The sequence below is a fragment of the Geospiza fortis genome, unplaced genomic scaffold (assembly GCF_000277835.1).
Source record: "Geospiza fortis unplaced genomic scaffold, GeoFor_1.0 scaffold468, whole genome shotgun sequence".
Lineage (NCBI taxonomy): Eukaryota > Metazoa > Chordata > Aves > Passeriformes > Thraupidae > Geospiza > Geospiza fortis.
The window spans coordinates 843,075-862,144 of record NW_005054502.1 but is presented as its reverse complement, the minus strand read 5'-3'; the positions used below and the strand labels follow the sequence as shown (position 1 = coordinate 862,144).

Genomic DNA, 19,070 nt, shown 5'->3' with positions numbered 1-19,070 from the left:
CGCTCCGGAGCTCCCCGGGCTTTCCCCGGTGCCGTCGGGCTCCGTGCGCCGCCTCAGCCGGGCTTGGGGAGCCCTGAGGAGCAGCACAGGCGTTTGCCCAGCCGTTCTCCTCCTCTTTGGTCGGTGTGGCCTTCCCTGCAAAGAAAGGAAGCTGTGCCTGGGACTGTAACAATGCAGCATCGAAATTTAAACGTATTTCCTGCACAAAGGCAGCCTCGTGGTATTAGGGCTTAGGAGACATTTTAGCTCTGTAACGCAGGTGGTTTTATGAGAAACTGCTCCAGCTCTGTTTCTTATTTGTCATCTTTCCCAGCTGATGATGCTGGGAAATACCAGGGAGTGAAATCAGTTCCTTACCCCGGGCCTGTGCCTGTCGTGTGCTAATACTTTTTTTTAGGAAAAGCTGCTCAAAGATAGTGGACTATTAATTTATTTTTATGGGGAATAATTTTACTTTTTCTTGCAGATAAGTGCAAAATGGTGCAAAGACTTGGAAAATGAAACATGAGGTACAGAACTTGCATTCACGTGCTGATTTATTGAGCTGAAGTATCTTAAGAGAGGTCAGATGGAATAAAAAATGACATTTCTCTAATTTACTAGTGCAGACAACAGCATTTTTCTTGATAAACAAGGATTCTGAGCAATTATTAAGAGAAGATTTGTTTGATGCCTTTTCAGGACTACCTAAAAACAGAGGCCAGACAAAATTAGGGAATAAAAAGCAGTTATATTTATTGAAGGGCCTTCAGGTACATTTTGGGCAGACAAAGCCCCCCAGGTCCACCCAAGAAATGGATCACAGGTCACTGGTTTTCACACTTTTATAATTTTGGTCCATTTGCATATTGGGGGTTAATCTTCCAATTCCAGCTTCAGGTAATGAAGTCATTTACCCCACGTTTTCTCCCCCAACTCACTTTTGTTTCTATCTCTGGGGCCCGAGGCAGGGAGGTGTCCTTGATTGCCAGGCCTGGAGAGGAATTGCTGTGTCTGCCCAAACTGGGAAAGCAGCAGCTCACACTGTGTGTGGGGTTTGGAGTTATACACTAAAGAACTGCAGGGTTACAAATACATGGAAAATAGAAAAGCTCAAATCTTAAGGCATCATGTTCATCATGAATGCTCATGCCTCGTTCTCTAGCAGAGAGATAAAAGAGCAGGTTTTTTTTTACAGATATTTTGTCCTTGTTTTGCTGCTTCCTCAGGTGCTAGTTTGGTTAATCCTTAAGAAGAGTCAGTAATTTGCATCAGCGTAAACCTGTATTGATTCTTCTCCTTGGGATTGTTTTAGGAGTAGACAAACTTTGTCTCACTGCCTTACCTGTCCACCTCTGCACTCTTTCTTTCATGCACCTCCTCAGCCACTGCAGTTTCAGTCAGGTAAACCTGGACCAACCTTATGCACCTCTGTTGTCTGTAGGATGGTGCTTCTGCCTCTGGGCTTTGGTTTGCTTGAAAAATGCAGTGATACTCTTTTCATTTTAGGCTTTTTAGCTTTTATACCAATCAAGAAAACCTCTGCTGGTTTTATCCTCCTTATAATGCCCAAAATTGAGGTGGGGTTTTTGTTTCTGGGGTTTGGTTTGGCATGAAAAATTTTGGCATCCTTGTGCTGCCCTGAGAGTTAAAGCTTGGACACATTGAGCTCCCACAACTTCATAAATGCCATAGGAGGGTATTTTAAATCATTTTGTGTAAGAGCATGGAGTGACAGGACAAGGGGAAATGGTTTCAAATTGACAGAGGGCAGGGTTAGAGGGGATGTTGGGAAGGAATTGTTCCTTGTGAGGATGGGCAGGCCCTGGCACAGGGAAGCTGGGGCTGCCCCAGGATCCCTGGCAGTGTCCAAGGCAAGGTTGGACAGGGCTTGGAGCAGCCTGGGACAGTGGAATGTGTTCCTGCCATGGCAGGGGGTGGGACTGGATGAGCTTTAAGGTCCCTCCCAGTCTAAACCATTCTGTGATTCACTTAAGCTCAGGCAGGGGGAATAACTCCCTGAATGATTTTGAACTTTATGAATTCCATGTCTCTTTACTTTTACCTTGAATCAGTTTTTTGTTTGTAGACGATCTAAATATAAAACACTTTGATGTAACTTTTAAAGAAGCACAAGGCAGTTTTGGCTGCTTTCTTTTTTTTTTTAAGTTCTATTTTTTATCAAAACATTCCCAATTTTCCTGCAGTTGACTCCTCAGTGGCAGCGTGGGAGCCCCTGCTTACATTTCTCCACTGATTTGTTCCTGCAGAGCCTGAGAGCAGGTCAGGTTGCTGTGTTGGGGTGTAGAGCAAGTCATGAGAGTGTCCTTGAAGCACTTCCTAGCTGTGTTTTGGAAGGAAGTTTTGGGTCATGTGCTGCCTGGACTGCACTGCTGGTGTCCTGTAGTGAGGGGAAACCCTTCTCAAGATGTTAATTCAGGGAGACTGAGGAGCACAGTTCCGTGCTGGGGTGCCTGCCATGGGCAGCAGTGGCATTTAGCCCTGAACAAAGCTTTGTGTGCTATTCTTAGGTGATCTCAAGATCCATTTTTGTATGAGGAAAGTAGGGGCTTAGCTGTGAGCTGGGAAGGATCTCTGTGGAGGCCTGCATCTAAAAGTTCATCACTCTGATCTTACAGGGACATAAAAGCATTTTTGACAGCAGCAGCCTCCTGAGTATCTGGCAGTTTTGAGGTCAGCTGAGGCTCTGAAATCTGGATCCCTGAATGTTCCTGCTGTGCTCACCTACCCAGAGCCCTTGGCTTCCTTGCCAGTTGGTGTCTTGCTTTATTATTAATAATTAATTATTCAGAGAAGGGCATCAGAGCTGGAGAGTCATATGCAGAGTGGCTGAGGGAGCTGGGAAGGGGCTCAGCCTGGAGAAAAGGAGGCTCAGAGGGAACTCCTGACTCTGCACAACTCCTGACAGGAGGGGACAGCCAGGTAAGAGTTGGGCTCTGCTCCAGGGAACAGAAACAGGAGGAGAGGGAACGGCCTCAGGCTGGCCCAGGGGAGGGTCAGCTTGGACAGCAGGAGGAATTTCTTCCTGGAAAGGATGGATCAGACAGGTTGGACAGCAGGAGGAATTTCTTCCTGGAAAGGATGGTTCAGGCATTGTCAGGGGCTGCCCAGGGGGATGGTGGAGTCCCCATCCCTGGAGATTCCAAGAAACAACAGGACATGGCACTCAGTGCTCTGGGCTGGGTGATAGGGTGGGGATAAATCACAGGTTGGACTCTTGGTCTTGGAGGTCTTTTCCAATCTAAATGATTCTGTGATAAGACGTTGATTAGCTAAAGCAGATTTCAATAGATACTGCCATTAGTTGTTCCTGTATCCATTTTATTCATATTGCTGGCATCAGCTGCTGCCCTGCACACCAGCCTCAGTGTTGGTATCAGATTGCATAACCTTGGATCAGGATTTGCCCTGCCCTGAGCACAGTGCAAGGGGCTTTGCAGGTGCTGGTGGTGAACCAGTGGCAGAAGAGCTTTCCAGAAGTGACACGTTTCTAAGAAGGAAGAATATTGGTTGTGAGGGGCCTGGTGTGTTGTCCTTCTTGGGGCACATCTGTGCCATGGATCACAGGCTCTGGGACAAGTTTGTGCTGCTGTTCCTTGAAAGCCAAGAACACTCTGGCTCAGCTGATCAGGCTCAAATCTGCTTAGCAGCAATGTGCAGACTTCATCTGCTGCAAGGCAGCTGTGAACAACATGGGTATGGCATGAAACCAGAGGGTATTTAGGTGCAGCTCTGGGAATCCCTGTGGACAGAGCAGTGTAATAATGGACTAACCAGGGATTTGTTGGCAAACCAAAGTGCTCCTGCTGCAGTCCCAAGAGCTGGCTGTCAGCACTGCTCTCACCCTCATAGGATTGCCAGGGCTTAGCTGAAACAATCAGAATGGAAAAAAGGAGTCCATTTTTCCAGCTTTATTTCATGCTTTGCTGTCCCTGGGAGCAGACACTTCCCCAGGCAGGATAGTCCCTATCCACTGTAAAAAAGCTCTGTGGAAGGAAAACATTTTCTCCCTCAGACATCCAGATTTCACCTCCTGCCATTGCAGGTTATCAGCAGGAGTAGCTTCCTAACCCTGGGAAAAGATTTTGGTTTTAAATCAGTTTTATGTTTCCTCCTTACAAGAGCACCAACAAAACAACATTCACGTGAATATAATCCACTTGAGTAGCTCTGGTTGTGTGGGTGTTAGCAGGCTTAGGCCTCTTCAGGGGAGGACAGTGAGGGAGTGTTGGAAAGCCTGGACGTGGTTTTGTTATGTAACAGGACCAGAGCTCTGTCATGCACTAGAAATGCTCAAAAAGTGGCTGTGTTAGACTTAAGCTGTATTGGTGTCTGATTTTTTTGTGTGGCTGAAGATAAGTGAGAAGAAAAATGTAGATGTGATACTGCTTATCCCTTTGCTTTTTCTTAGATGGCCCTACAGATTTTGTTTTCTTTCAAAATGAATTAAAGAAACTAAGAAAGTTCTATGGGAAAGTAGTAACTAAGAAGTTAATATAATTTTAATGTAATTATAGATATTAGTTGATCTATTTTTCTCTGAGAGTAAGGTCAGCAAAGCAAATATTAGTAGCTCTGTTTTGATCTAGTAGATCCTGTAGTGGGTTTGGAGAGCTGCTGGTATTAAAGGTCTGTGTTGGAATTGTCCTGTGGGGATTGGGGATTCAGGAGACTTGTTCCTTGTCTTGGTAGATCAGCTCTTCTCCCAGTTCTGGTGAGCAGAGCTGTAGTCTGGGAGCTGTGGGAATGGTTAGGCCTGGCTGGGAGCTCTGGCATGTTTTCTCCCAGGACAGTGTGTCCCTGGGTTCATACCTGGCTTTTGGGCTGGCAGGAGAAGGGATGGGGGGCCCCATGCAGGGCTGGGGAGGATGGAGAAACAGGGAATCCAGCTAAGGGAATCTTGATCTGCACTTCAAGAATCAAGGAGCTGGAGAGAGGCTGGACATAAGTGCTCTTACATGGACTTCTCCCAGCAGTTTCCTTTCAGGATTAATGTTTGTGGGGCTCTGCCCTGTGTTTGATCAGAGCTCAGCTGTGACTGACCACAGTGTGTTCTGCCCTGGAGCTGCAGGGCTGCAGTGCTCAGCTTCTCCCTTGGAATGCTTTCCAGAGTTGCTCCATGGGCCAGCAGCTGTGTTCCTGCAAAGCTGTCGTGTTCAAACCAAAACTTGCAGGGTCATTTGCCTTGGTTACAGGCTTTTGTGGGAAAAGTTGTGCGAGGAAGGAGACAGCTTAGCCAGGCTGATGGATGGTTGTTAGCAACTGGAAAAGAAAATGCAATCCGGAGCTGGAATGGCGAGGCACTCCCCAAAATCCTGAATAATCATTCTCCTGGCAGTCTGTCAAAGATGACTTCCTAAGTTATTACTGTTGAGAAGAAAATTAAACATTTAATCGCACAAATATTAGTTTCCTGGGGTTTTTTAAAGGTACAGCTTTAAAGGCTTGAAGGAAAGGATATGCAAAGGCTTCAGTTTTATTAGAAATACAGAGACCATGTGCTTGCATCTCTTTGTTGAGATCCATAATCTTGTGCCTGTTTCCTTTTAAACTTTCGAGACATTTGAATAGATACTTCAGAAGTGGTCATGGAAAATCCCAAGAATGGAAATTCTACTTTTTTTAAAAGCACTTCCAGTGTCAGTGTATGGTTGCAATGAGAAATTGAATTAAGAAAACCTTGTAAGTGATGTGTCATAGCTGTGAAGTCTGTCACAGCAGGAACCCTTCAGTGCTGTGAAGGATACCTGGATACCTGAGTCACTGGTTTTGCTTTCTGAAGGATGACAGCAAACACCCTCCTGCAGAGAGCACTCAGCCAGACAGTGTCATGTTTGAAGGGTAAAATGTGAAATAGAGTCACAATTTTATCAGGAGACTGTTTGCCCTGCCCTGGAGAGCAAAGGGAGGATTAGCTCCTGGTATTTCTGCTGCTGTCACCACTGCTGGTGGTCAGCAGTTTTGGGAAGACACAGAGAGGTGTCACTGACCACAGCTCAGCACAGTGGTGGAGGCAAGCTTAGGAAAATCAGAGGTTTGCTTTGTAGGGCAAGGAAAATTGTCACAGTGTGGGAACAGAGGTGGGAAGGAAAATCCTCTCTGGAAGGGGAAGGGATTTGGGATCAACTTTAGCTCCAAGAGATCTCAGGGCAGTAAGAAATGCTTTGGCAGTGCTGAGCTCTTGCCAGGGCATGGACACAGAGCAGGGGGGAAGAGCTGTTCCTGTGCCTGGAGGATGAGCAGAGTGGAGGGGACAAGTAAAAGGGAGACTAGACTGATCAAGGGATGCATTTAGGCAAATATTCATGTATAACTTCATGAAGATGCGGGTATTATTCATAATTATTTATTGACTCTCATGCAAATTGATGACATCCAGGGAGGTTTAGGCTGGATATTAGGAAAAGGTTCTTCCCCCAGAGGGTGCCCAGGCTCCCCAGGGAATGGGCACAGCCCCGAGGCTGCCAGAGCTCCAGGAGCTGCCAGGGATGCCCTGGGTGGGGTTGTTGGGGTGTCTGTGCAGGGCCAGGGGCTGGGTTTGACAGTCCTTGTGTGTCCCTTCCAAGATGGGACATTCTGTGCTTCTTATTTTGTCATTTTTGAAAGGATTTAAAAGACACTAGGATTAGAAAGAAATTTAAACTAAATACAGTTGGGTGCAGTGTCTTTTTTCAGCCCTTTGTATATTGTCAAGGAAAGTTATGCACAGAAGTTACTTAAACTGTGTAGTTGGAAATTGTTCCCATGGTAGTTATCAGTCTTTGAGTAATCTCCTGGGAAATCCTGAGCTCCAGTTCCTTAGGAGCCTTTAAAGAGAAAACCACTCAGTGTATTCTACCTTGCAGGCATGGGTGGGCTGGTGACACATTTTTTAATTCTGAATTTAAATCCTCTCCAAGGTCTGTGATTGCCCTTCCAACAAATGCCATGGCTTTGTGGCATGGCTGGAGCAGGGGGATGTAGATGGTCCTGGTGAGGTGGTGATCACCTGGCTGGGGAGCAGCATTCAGGACACCACAGGTGTAAAACCAGGATTGTGCAGACAGCTGTGGACTGGGACACAGCTTGGGAGCTCTGGATGAGCTGGTGTGTGCCACTGTGTTTGCAGGGATCAGCCTGGAACAGAACCACTCCAGAGAGCCCCAGTGTGCTGTCCTTGGGTTTCTCTGCTTGTGAGCCAGAAGTGGGATGTGTTACAGCAATCTGGGAAATGACTCTGTGCAGTCCTGGTGTTTGTACCAGTTTGGTTTGCTGTACCTGGCTCTTACAGAAGTTTGTGCTGCTGCTCTTGTTTTCCCAGAAGTGATCCTTATTCTGGTGTGTTATAACACCACTAAGGCGTGACAATTCCAAACCCAGCTGCCAGCACTTGGGGAGATCCTGGCTTTTCATGGATACCTCTTCCAGCTGGGCTGCTACAGCCTCTACTTCTTGCTAGATGCTACCTAACTTCTCAAGTTTTGTTGCAAGATTTCAGTTATTTTATCCAGAGCTTTTCAGTGATGAAGGTGGTCAGTGTTGGTTTGCACTTTTTGTGCTTGAATGAGACCAAAAAATTCCACAGAGGAAAGGAGCCCTAAAAGACCCAGTGCTGATTTTGATGACTAATCAGTAAAATTTCCCCAAAATGAAAACCATTTTTGCTTATAAATGAAAAGCATTGACTAGCTGCTGTTATGGAAAACAGGAGATGCAGTTTTTAACCAAAATGGCTGTGAAGAAAGACAGCTCCACAAAGTCTGATTGAATTTTAATCCCTTCCCAGAATCCAAAAATCTTTGCATTGGCAAATACCACCCGGCCACAATGGAAATATCCAGAGCCAGGGTAGCCTCAAATACAGAGCAGGGACCACAAGCCAGAGCTTGCAGTGAAACCAAAGATGTGTTAAATCAAGAGAAAGAAAATATTTTTTAATTTTTTTTTCTTTTGAAAGCAGATAAAAGATGATGAGAGCAAGGAAACATTTGCTTCACTCTTTGAGAATTTCAGTTCTGAAAGTTTCCTGTGGCTGCCTCTCAGAGCCTGGGGCAGGGAGAGGAAGCTCTGCTATTAGAGAAATGGGAGTGGAGATGGCTCAGATGGATCCTGCCCCAAACCAAGAAGCATACATGTGATTAAGAATGTGGTGTTAAACCCAGCACAAGGTTTTAATGTTAATTAAAGGCTTTTGTCCTTTCCTGAGAGCATTTAAGTGCTGAATTCTGCTCTGTGCTGCTGGAACCTGTGATGGCAGCCTGTGCACGTCATCCCTGCCTCTGGTATCTTCCACATCAGCCGGAGCTGGACTTTCCCTGACATTTTGCTGTGTGTTCTGTGCACTTTGCCCAGCAATTAATCCCGTTCCTCCCACTGCCTGTGGGTTTGTCCTCCTCCCACACCTGGGATGGGGCAGTGGCAGAGCTCCTTTGGCTCACTCTGTGCTTGGTTTCTCAAGGGGAAATGGAATCTGTGACTTCCAAGGAGCTGACCCAGAGCCCAGATGATGAGAAGTGATTTTGGCTTTCTGGTTTGATCCCCTGCTATTTCTCCTGCTCAGAAGGAAAGTGTGTCATTCTCCAGCAGTGCTGGTTTATTCCTCTGATTCAGAAAGCAGGGAGAAGTTAAAAACTGGAGAGAATTTTATGTCCCAGGTGTGCTCATGCTGCTTCAATCACTTCTTGTAGCAAGAAGACCTGGTACTTAAGACCCTCGAAGTTCTTATTTATTTGAAGTTCTTATTTACCTAAAAATTGAAGCATTTCATCAGGAAAGAATCCTGAGTACTTGATAATCTTACAAAGAGAATGAGGACCCACATCAGCTACATTGCCAGGCTGAGTTCTCAGCTTGAATCAGTTCTCTGGTCTTCCTGTATAACAAGAGAGCAAAGGGTTAAATTCTGCCAGGAGTTGGAGTATATTTGCATATAATTGTCTAATCAGGAATTGAATGGCCCTTTGGAATTGTGCACTGAGCTGTGTCTGAGAACCATGTCTTGGCTGAAAGAATAAGTGAGATTTAAGCAGCTGGGAGGGAAATGTCACTTAACCACAGAAAGGTGCAGAACAAGAGCAGCTTAGGGGTTTAGCCTGGGATTGAGAGCCAACCCACAAATGTGTCAGGGAGGGTCAGGCTGGATACCAGGGAAAGGCTCTTCCCCAGAGGTGCTGGCACTGCCCAGGCTCCCCAGGGAATGGGCACGGCCCCGAGGCTGCCAGAGCTCCAGGAGCTGCCAGGGATGCCCAGGGTGGGGCTGTTGGGGTGTCTGTGCAGGGCTGGGGCTGCCCTGGGTGATCCTGGGGGTCCTTTCCCAGCTCAGGATATTCTGTTTTCTAAGGTTTGCCTTGAGGTGCTGACCAGAGGATTGGGGTTTTCTTTATTTGGTTGTTTTTGTTTGGAGGGCACATAAAACATTTGTAAACCCAGGCAGAAATCCTGTTGGAATTGTTTTTGCTTTACCTTCTCCCCTGTATAAGTCCCTGTATTGGGGTTGGTGTAGGTACCTCTGAAGTCCCAGAGAAGAAAGGAGTTAAAGTTTTGGTCAGCATTGTCTGGATGGTGGTTTTTAATTGAATGTCCTAAGCCACTCCTTGACAGATCTGGCATTAACCTGGAAGTATTCAGACTTCAAAGCATCTTTTGTGGATTTTAAGCAGAATATTTTAGTCTTGTGCTGCTACTTTTTTTTTTTTTAGGTGTTAAACACAGTGATGAATATTAAGATTTTTTTGTTGTTGTTTTTACTTTAGGGAAAAAGGAGGAACATTGAAGAAAGTTTGGACAGCTATAGTAGCAAATGCCAAGTGTTCTTTTTTTGTGGTTGCAGCCTGTTTCTCAGAATAATGCCAGCGTTGTTGTTCTGCTGATTTAGTTGGTGATCTCCGTGTAGAGCCAGCCCAAGACTACAGAGGGAATTTTCTCTCTTTGATATGTTCCTGCTTGTAAACCTTTGTGGTTTGGGTCATTGCTGTGACCAGTGACTTCAGGGACTTGGCTGAGGAAATACTCCTTTCCAGCTGAATGCATCAAGTAATGAAGCCTTCCCATCCTCAGCATTCTACACCTCAGACCAGTGTAATTTTGAGATAGTGTCAGGGCACCCATTTCCTCCTTCACTGACCTGTCAATTGGAGCTCTGCTAATGGAATTGTTTAGAGACTAATGTGCTGCCATTTTAAAATACACAATCAATATAAAAATACAGCATGAGATTATGTATTCTAAATGACATCTGCTTTAAGCTCTGTGCTGCTTAAGATATTTTGCATCTGTAAAATTCTGCAGCTACCTGTTCTGCATAAATTGCTGCATGGAAAGAGGTACTGGACTGTCACTATAGGATACAAAACAACATGACACACACTGCTGCTCTCAAGGTGGAAAAAAGGGAAATTTATTTTCTGACTCCAACATTTATAGTTTTCCAAAAGTGACAGTGGATTGGAGGGTGACAGTGCCACCTCTCCAATGACACTGGACAAACCAACAGTCCATCAAATTTCTCCTCTTCCATAAAAGAATGCAAAACAATGAGTTATTTACAGAAAGTATGTGAAAAAGTTTGCTACAAGAATGTCAACATCAGAAGGCTTAGAAAATCTTAAAAAACCAGGGCAACACTGGATTTTATGAGCTCTTTTTCCAGGAAGGTGTTAAGGTTATTTTCCTGGTTATGAAGCACTGGACACATGGGAATCATATTCTTTTTTTCTTTGCAGATCACAGAGGCCTTGTTGAAGGAGAGAGATAAACAGGCAAAATGGAATGGGATCCCCTTGCTGTTGCAGAAGCTGTATGAGCACAGCCACCCAAACAGCGACTTCTCCCAGTGCCAAAGCATCCTAAAGGTACTGCTGCACCCTTCTTCCTAAAGCTTCAGATAATTTTGTTGTGGCTTTCTTTAAAGTCTACTGTGATCATACTGTATTAATTTCTTAAGCTGTCTGCATGATGATATCTGTCAGAAATTGGCTGGTATGTAAGAGCTGGGGGTGCAAGTGATGAGTAGTCAGTGGATCACACAGATACTGGAAGATAATTGTGTTTATAGTGGTGAACACTTTTCTTTTTGAACCATCTCTTTATTTTTCTCCTACCTGCAGGAAATTTCTCCACTTCTCTCCATGGAAGCCATGGTTTATGTCACAGAAGACAGAAAAGCTGCTCAAGAGTCCAGTTTCCCAAACACATACACGTTTGATTTGTTTGGAGGAGTCGATGTAAGTGTGTTTTTTCAGTATCAAAAGATCTGCATGATAATCATCCCACTGAAAAATCTCTTCAGTGAGGTCTTTGAAGCTTCTGAATGCAAGCTGCAGAATGACTTTACCAATTTAATGTTAAGCATTAGAATTGTGCCACTTTCTGTTAATCAAAATAGGAAAAGATTGTATTTTTCAAGGTGTTGCATCCAAAGTGAGGTGTTTTGTTCTTATATGATACAGAATACCTGGGTGTTTCTTTAGTCAGTATTTTTTTACCTTAAAAAAGATTAGACCTTTAGTTCTGAATGAAAACAGTTTCAAGTGATTCCTGGTTGTGAGATACAATAACACAGTTGGCACTGGAGCAGTGAGAATTTCACTTAACACTGGGGGATCTGTGGCAGTTAAAGCACACCAGGGCTCTGTCTTAACCAGGTTGTCTGTGTTTATTGCTTCATCTCTGGCAAAGTTTTTAAGCAGAACTGGAAGGTTTCTGTGGACAGTCTGGCAATTTATCATTTTGTTTATTTGCTTTAATTCTACATTGCACAAATACCCGTTTGCTCAGTTTTATGGTGCCCGACTCTAGCTTGGCTTTCATTAGAAATGTATTATTTGTATCTTCCAGTAAACTAATTAACACTCTCTTTAGTTTAACTAAACAGATTTTGCTATTTATTTCTTGTCACATTTATTTTGTCTTTGTAACAGAAATAACATTTTTGTTATTTTATTTTTACACAAGTAAAAGCTTGCTTTTACTTAAAGCTGTTGTTTATGTTTTGAAATGAGCACTGGTTTAGTTGCTGCTGTCAGTTGAGAGCAAAACCCTTCAGCTACCCAAGCAAATGAGAACACTATGAAAATATTTTAAATTTCCCTTGTTTTTAAAGGGAAATAGTGGTCCTTTTGTATAAATGATTTTAACATAGTGCACAGAATCTGTGTGTTTTGGGGACAGATTTTTGGTTTGGTTGGTTGGGGCTTGGTTGGCATCTCCCTTGGGCTGGAGATGGTAAATATCAAATCCACTGTAATTACCTGGTGCTATGGTCAGAGATTTGGCTGATAGAGCTGGGTTTAATGTGATTAAAGGCAGTGATGGAAGCCAGTGCTGTGTGTTTTCAAAAATCCTGCTCTAGGATCTGAAAGGGACAAAGTTTGATCTGCTGGTGCTGTGTGTGCCACGTGCTGATTTATGTTGCAATATTTTGAGCTGTGGAACATGAGTAACTTTGAAGGACACTCAGTTTGCAGTGTACTCTCTAGGCTACAGTGTGTGAGAGTTGAAATCTTTTTGCATTCTGATGGCCTTTACATTGAGGAAAAACAAAACCAGCTTGGTGGCTCCTCCCTTTATATGAATCCATAAAAAATAAAGACCTGAGAGCGCAAATACACAAACCTCATGGATTTTATACCTGAATGTAACCCCATCCCAAGAAACATGATCTGATAATTCCCTTTCTGCTCCTTCTGCCTCTGGTGAGAGGCAGAAACCCCAAGAATTAAAGCACAAACCCCAAACTTTGAGGTGTGCATTCTCCTCCTAAAACACAAACCATTAATATGAGATCTGTATTACTGCAGTCATTTTTCTCTACCCTATTAATGCTACAGCTACCATTACAAATATTGCTAAAAATGTATATTCCTCTTAAAAGCTGCCTATTTATTTATTTATTTATTTGTTGGTGCATTTAATGTGGCCTCGAGTGATGTCAAGGTGGTTTCCTCTGTGTCTGGATCAATAGCTCATTAAAAGAAGATGGAACAAATAGATCAAGTTGTAAACTCTTAAATATCTTGTGAGTTGGCACTGAGTAGGTGATGCCTGCATCGCTGTCAACAATTTAAAACTGAATTTTAAAACCAACAGCGTTTGCAGTAGTTTTTGCAGAAGTCATCAGTTCCTTCTGTTTGCCAACTTTCATTTTTAAATGAAGTGCTGTTCTTTCAAATGTTTTAAGCCAAACCAGTGGTACAGACTTGAGCAACTAAGGATGAGTTCTACATCGGTCAGAACCACAGTCCTGGTCTTGGAAAGCTAATTGTTACATTCCTTAAATAGAAATATAAATGTAAATATACCTACAGGATCCTGTACACAAGCAGTGGCTTTTTAGTGCTGAGATAAAATCTGGAGCTGCTAAATTCTGTCTGGACCTGAAATGTTTTTGAAGCCCAGCAAGATATAGGGAAAGCCTTTGCAAAATTTGCATCTCTTTGCAGATTATTATTAAAGATTCCTTATTTTAAGAGATGTGTGCTCACCATCCTTGATGTTATCTGAAGGCATGTGAAATTACATTCCTTGCAAGCACAAATTCTTTAAAACTTGCCAGTGGGAGATTATTTTGTACAGCTCTTACTGTTTCTTCAGGGTAAATGCAACTACAATTTGTCAATATGATTTTGACACCAGTGGGGGTTTGATTGTAGAGCCTTCATTATTCATCTCTATGACTTCAGCAGAAACAGGTTTGGGTTTGTCATTGGCAAATAAATTGGTTATTTGTATCTCAGTGATCATTCCCTTAATTTCTTGTCTTATTTTTACAGCTTTTAGTAGAAATTCTTATGAGACCAACTCTTATTACACAGAAAAAGAAGCAGAAAAGTAAGTAAATAGGTGGTTTGTCTCTTTCTTTTCCCCAGTTTTGCCTGATGGTTCTGCTTCAGACAGAAATTGTTCTATTTTTCTGTTATTCTCTTTCCATCCCAGCAATTTCCTGTTGATTCATTTAGAAGTGAATCACTGTTTCTTTGTTCTCCCTGGTTCTGATTCGTGCTGGGATTTGGGAGAGTCACCTGTTTCTGGCACAGTTCCGGAGCTTCACGCACTCAGCACAACACACTTGACTCAAAACACTAAATCTGCCATCACTGGAAACCCTTCTTGTCCCTGTGGCTACAGCTACAGTGAAAAATTATTAATAATAAGCCACAAAACATTGTTCATGTAATGGGAGCTGCAGAGATTGTAAGATGAGTAGCTCAGGAAAGCAGCCTGCTTTTTGTTACATGACTGCTCATTTCCACATTGCTGTAAGGACAGGGGGTGCAGTGACTTCAGCTCAACTTTCCTGCTGGAGCAGCTTGGCTGCAATGTTTTTATTTCCCCTGTTTGGGATCCTGCTGGTTCCCTGAGCCCAGCTGAGGGAAGGGAATGTCGTGGTGCAAAGTCACTTCAAAGGTGAAGTGACTTCAACTGGAGATTTAGGCAATTGAAGGTCTGTACTGAAAACATGCTTTAAATATTAAAATGCTGTGGCAAAGCAGATTGGAAGTTTTTCTATGAAGTTCAGGTGCTGAGAAAACAAGCATGAATTTCCAGCGGAGAAAACTGCATGAACTGACATTTTTTCCCCATACAAGAATAATTTAACATGTGAGCAGGTCAGGTGTAGAGTGTTTCTTGTGGCTTCTTTTGGCTCTACCATAAGGCATTTACATGTGTGCTCTGAGCTGGCAGCCTGGAGTTGTCACCCATCCCATAGCTCTCCATGTCCCTCCCATGCCAGGGGTGTTTCTTGGCAGGGAATGGCTGCTGACTGTCTGCTCTCTCCTTTGCAGTAAGTGATGACCTCATCAAGGACTGTTTAAGCATACTGTACAACACCTGTATATGTGTAAGTACAGCTCTTCTGGTCACTTTTTACATGTGCTACTTGATAAGACAATAAACAGATTCTTCTAAGTGTAATTTAAACTTCGAAGCATTACATTAAAATTCCTTCAGTTGAATACAGCATCACTCTGTATTTTGATGTGTTGCTCAAATAATTTGTTTTCTGACCTGCGTTGTCAAGCTTAAGTTCCCTTGTTTGGATCTTTCTGTCTCTGTGTTTCCATAGGAAAGCTGTGCCAGCCTTTGTTAATGTTGCAGTTTAAAATCTGAAGCTGAGAATGGATGCCTGTTAATCCCAGCTACAGCTGGTCTTGTTCAGAATTGGGGCTGGCAAAGGGTTTTGAATTTGATCCTGCAACTCCATGTGCTGGATTTTAGTTCAGTCCAGTCATGGCAGATCAGTGCAAAGGAAGGTGCTGGGTTAAAGGCCTCTGGAAATACCTTGTCATTAAAATCCTGAAGCTAAAAGCAAAGGCCTCAGATTATGCATGCAGGGAACATCCTCAGGATTGTTTACTTCATCAGCACCTCATTATGCCAGAGCCTAGGGAACGTTGTTTGACAAAAATTTTAAAAAGAGCCAGTTAGTGGCTTGGAGCTCTTCCAAAAACATCAGTCTAATCTCCAGAGTTTGAGTCTTAGTGGATCATGTCTCACTGATAAGGATCTGTGTACACATGGGACAGGGAAGAGAGGGAACACTTTTTTCCTTGGCTTGGATGACTTATTTTTTTAACTGCAGGTAATGCAACTTTTGCAAACTGAGAATAGCATGATAAGCTAAAAACCAAGTTTGTAATTTCTAGACTAGCTGATCTGTTTTAATTCACTTTGGTATTACTGCAGGGATTGGAGGGGAAGTGTCCAGGATCACAGAAATGGTCTGTGGGCAGTATTAGCTGGTTTTATGCTTATCTGTAAATATTGGGGAATTATCTTTGTCAATCTGGTTCTGTGAGCACTGGGACTGTGTCTCATGGATAAAACACAGCTTTGCAAGCAGTGAGGATGTAGCTGTGACTTCCAGGAAAACCTGGTTGTAGTCTCAGCAGAGCTCAGAGCATGAAAGGCAGCCTTAAACTTGGGTTTCCATGCCTCAATCTGACTTTGGGGTTTATCACCCCATTCTTTTAGGCCAGTGCTCGATCTGTGTTGCTCAGACAGCAGTGCTGAGATGTTGGGATCTTTAGCTTGTCAGAGTGACCCCTAGATTGTTAAAAGTCTCTTTTCCCAGCCTGGTGCTTGAAGAAGCAGTCAGGGCTCTTCATTTCTCGGTCTCAAGGTTGCTTATTCTATCTTACCTATAAAAAAATTTTCTCCTGCCCTGCCGAGGTCCATCCAGCAAGACAGTTCCAGGCACGCTGCCTGCCCCCAGAACAGGGCAGTGTTATGTCTTTATACTAAAAACTACATATACAATGTTTACAATTACTTTCCAATACCTATCACCTATGTTAGACAGTGAACTTCTACTCTAAACCAATCTAAAAGTGCCAACATCACAGCAGAAGATGGAGGCCAAGAAGAAGAAGGAGAAAGGCTGGACACACCCAGATCCCTCCATCTTGCCCCTTGAACCCCCATTCTAAAAACCCCAAAATCTACTTTTCCACCCTGTGATAACTTCACTATTATTCTACCTAAATTGTTGTGGCTTGCTGATCTTCATCTGAGGTTGGTAATTTGTTCCACGGGTCATAATCAAACCCACAGGTGTTTTGGGCTCTGTGTCAGGGTCTCTGAGCCCCCTGGCAGGGGTCCTGACCATCCTGGACTGCCAGAGGGGTGTTCTGGGTTCCCACATTGAGGGTTTAGGAGCTGCTGTGTGTGCAGACCATGAGATGGAGCTGGTCAGAGTTTGTATGCAAAGCAGAGCCCAGCCCCTGTGGTGTGTGCCCAGGCAGGCAGGGTTGGCTTCAGATTCAGACAAGGAAACAGCTGCCTTGAGGTGAAACCTCTCATCCTGGCATTGTCACCAGCGCCACAGTGACTCCAAACCAGGTCTGGAGATGGTTTTTGTTCCCACAATCACATTCCCTGGTTTCAGGAGCAGCTGGCTCAGCACCACACCATCTGTAGGGCTGTCCTGGCTGTGCTGTGCCATGTGGCTGTTCAGGATGGGCTCTCACTGGGTCTGTGTGTGCTCATTTCCAGACGGAAGGAGTCACAAGGCGGCTGGCAGAGAGAAACGACTTTGTGTTGTTCCTGTTTACACTGATGACAAACAAAAAGACATTCCTACAAACTGCAACGCTCATTGAAGATATCCTGGGAGTTAAAAAGGTTAGTTACTGCTTTCTTGATATCATTTGTATGGCTTTTCAGCCCAGTGGAGGAAAGAGAGTTGTTTCTTTGAAGAGTGGCTTGAGGATAGCCCTCAAAGCTGCCATTCTCGCTTCTTGTAGCTTATTTGAAACCTGCCTGTTCACAGTGGTAATTAACTTCAATCACTTCTCATAAAGAAGCCAAACTATTGCTGTGGTGTCATACTTGTAGTGCTTTTACCCAGTTCAGAGAATGGTGGCAGCTGTGTCCCCATGGTCTGAGTCATTAAAGAATAGCCCATATTACAAACAAAGAAAATGAACTTCAGATAAATTCAGTTTTCATCCTGGCCTGCTGATTGTATTTGACATACTTCACTTGTCTTCCTCACATCTGGGAGGTTTCCTGGGTGTTTGGCACCTCTCTGAGAAGTTGTAGGCTGGGGACACAGGGCACTTAAATCTTCTGCACAAACCTGGTTACTGAACTTCTTTACCAGCACCATTGCAGCTCAGTGCCCTGATGTGATGCAAGCAAAATACTCAAGGTGTAACCTTGGGAAAACCTTGATTGGAAGGAGTCTGTGTGCATTTTGTGGAGAAGGCCAGGAGTCTATAACCTAATACTTTATTATTTAGAATAAGATTGAGGTTGATGTACTTCCTGAAATAGGAATCAAGCTCAGTTTATCTGAACAATTTTTTTTTTTTGAAAGCTGTTTTCAACATCTTTTTATTAAAAAGAACTTCTGATAAAAAGACTGAGAAATAATTTAGAAGTTCTTATCTGTGAGTTTTGAAGAAAAGACAGGATTGGAAAACAAAATTGAAACTTCTAATACCTAAACATAATTTATGTATTAAATCAGGTTGTGGTTTTGAGGGTTTTTTAGTTAAAAAATGGCCCCCAGATTTTTTTGTAAATATAAAAATAGCATTTAAAATATGGATATCTGTACTTTGGGAATTGCTAAGCCTGACAGCTGTTGTAAATCCCAGCTGCTTCTCCTTTGCTACACTGGAATAACTCAGAGAGCTCCCCAGGGAGGATCTGCCTGTGTTCACTTTCTGACCATCCCATGTGACCGAGCTGCTGTTGCCTCCTCCAGGAAATGATCCAGCTGGATGATATTCCCAACCTGGCCAGCCTGGTGTCCAGCTTTGACCAGCAGCAGCTGGCCAACTTCTGCAGGATCCTGGCTGTCACCATCTCGGAGCTGGACACGGGCAGTGATGACAAGCACACACTTCTGGCCAAAAATGCCCAGCAGAAAAAAAACTTGGGCCCTTCCCGAGCTGAAATTAATCAAGGTAATTGTTGTGCTGTGAACAAATCAGAATAATCTCAGCAATGCATAAAGTTTTCCTCTTCTCAGTGTCACACTGTGTTATGTTTCTGAAAGATACTGAAAGTGTCGTGTCTTACAAAGCATTTTTCTTGATTCACTCCCCTCAGATTGTTTCCTGAAAATAATGTTTCCTGTTAGTGAAACTGTGTAGCATTTGATTTCATGTGGTGTTGCTAATTAGGTGGGTTAATTTATGTCATTTCAGCATTCTCTGAGTGGCTTAAAATAATTGGATTTGTTTTCTGTGCCTTAGCCACATCCATGGACTTCCCATTAGCAGCTCTCAATAATTCTGTGTCCTCCATAAAATATGAATTCCTGAAGTAAAGCTGCCTGCAGTGTGGTTGCTGTTGGAGCAGTTCCTTCTCTGATTTTATCTGATGTCCTGAACAGGATGTCTTGTCTTTATCAAAAAGAGAAGTGTGTTTAATATTAGTTATGTTGCCCAGTGTTACCAAACCAGCCTTGGAAATCTGTGGGGTTGATCTCAGCCTTAACTTTGGGCACAGTGCACCTTTCCTTATTGTGTTGAGTATTTCTCAGGTGCAGAAGTCTTGCCTAGAAGGATGAGTAGGAGTTGAAAAAGTTAAAGTACCATCAGATGTAGAATGTGCTGTTTTCAGCTCTTGCTGTGCTGAAA

At 43.5% G+C, this 19,070-nt stretch overlaps 1 protein-coding gene across 2 annotated transcripts in view; it reads left to right on the top strand.

The window, feature by feature from the left end:
- The window catches only part of TRPC4AP (transient receptor potential cation channel subfamily C member 4 associated protein), a 37,746-nt gene that overhangs the window by 823 nt on the left and 17,853 nt on the right, over positions 1 to 19,070 (top strand). For both annotated transcript variants that reach the window (XR_004082530.1, XM_031063402.1), the window contains exons 2-7: positions 10,701 to 10,829; positions 11,085 to 11,201; positions 13,749 to 13,806; positions 14,763 to 14,818; positions 16,972 to 17,100; positions 18,191 to 18,392. Coding sequence is in view for 1 of the 2 variants with exons in the window: in XM_031063402.1 (XP_030919262.1) it covers positions 10,701 to 10,829; positions 11,085 to 11,201; positions 13,749 to 13,806; positions 14,763 to 14,818; positions 16,972 to 17,100; positions 18,191 to 18,392 (691 nt within the window). In the remaining variant the exon portion in view is untranslated. The remainder of the gene's footprint in view (positions 1 to 10,700; positions 10,830 to 11,084; positions 11,202 to 13,748; positions 13,807 to 14,762; positions 14,819 to 16,971; positions 17,101 to 18,190; positions 18,393 to 19,070) is intronic.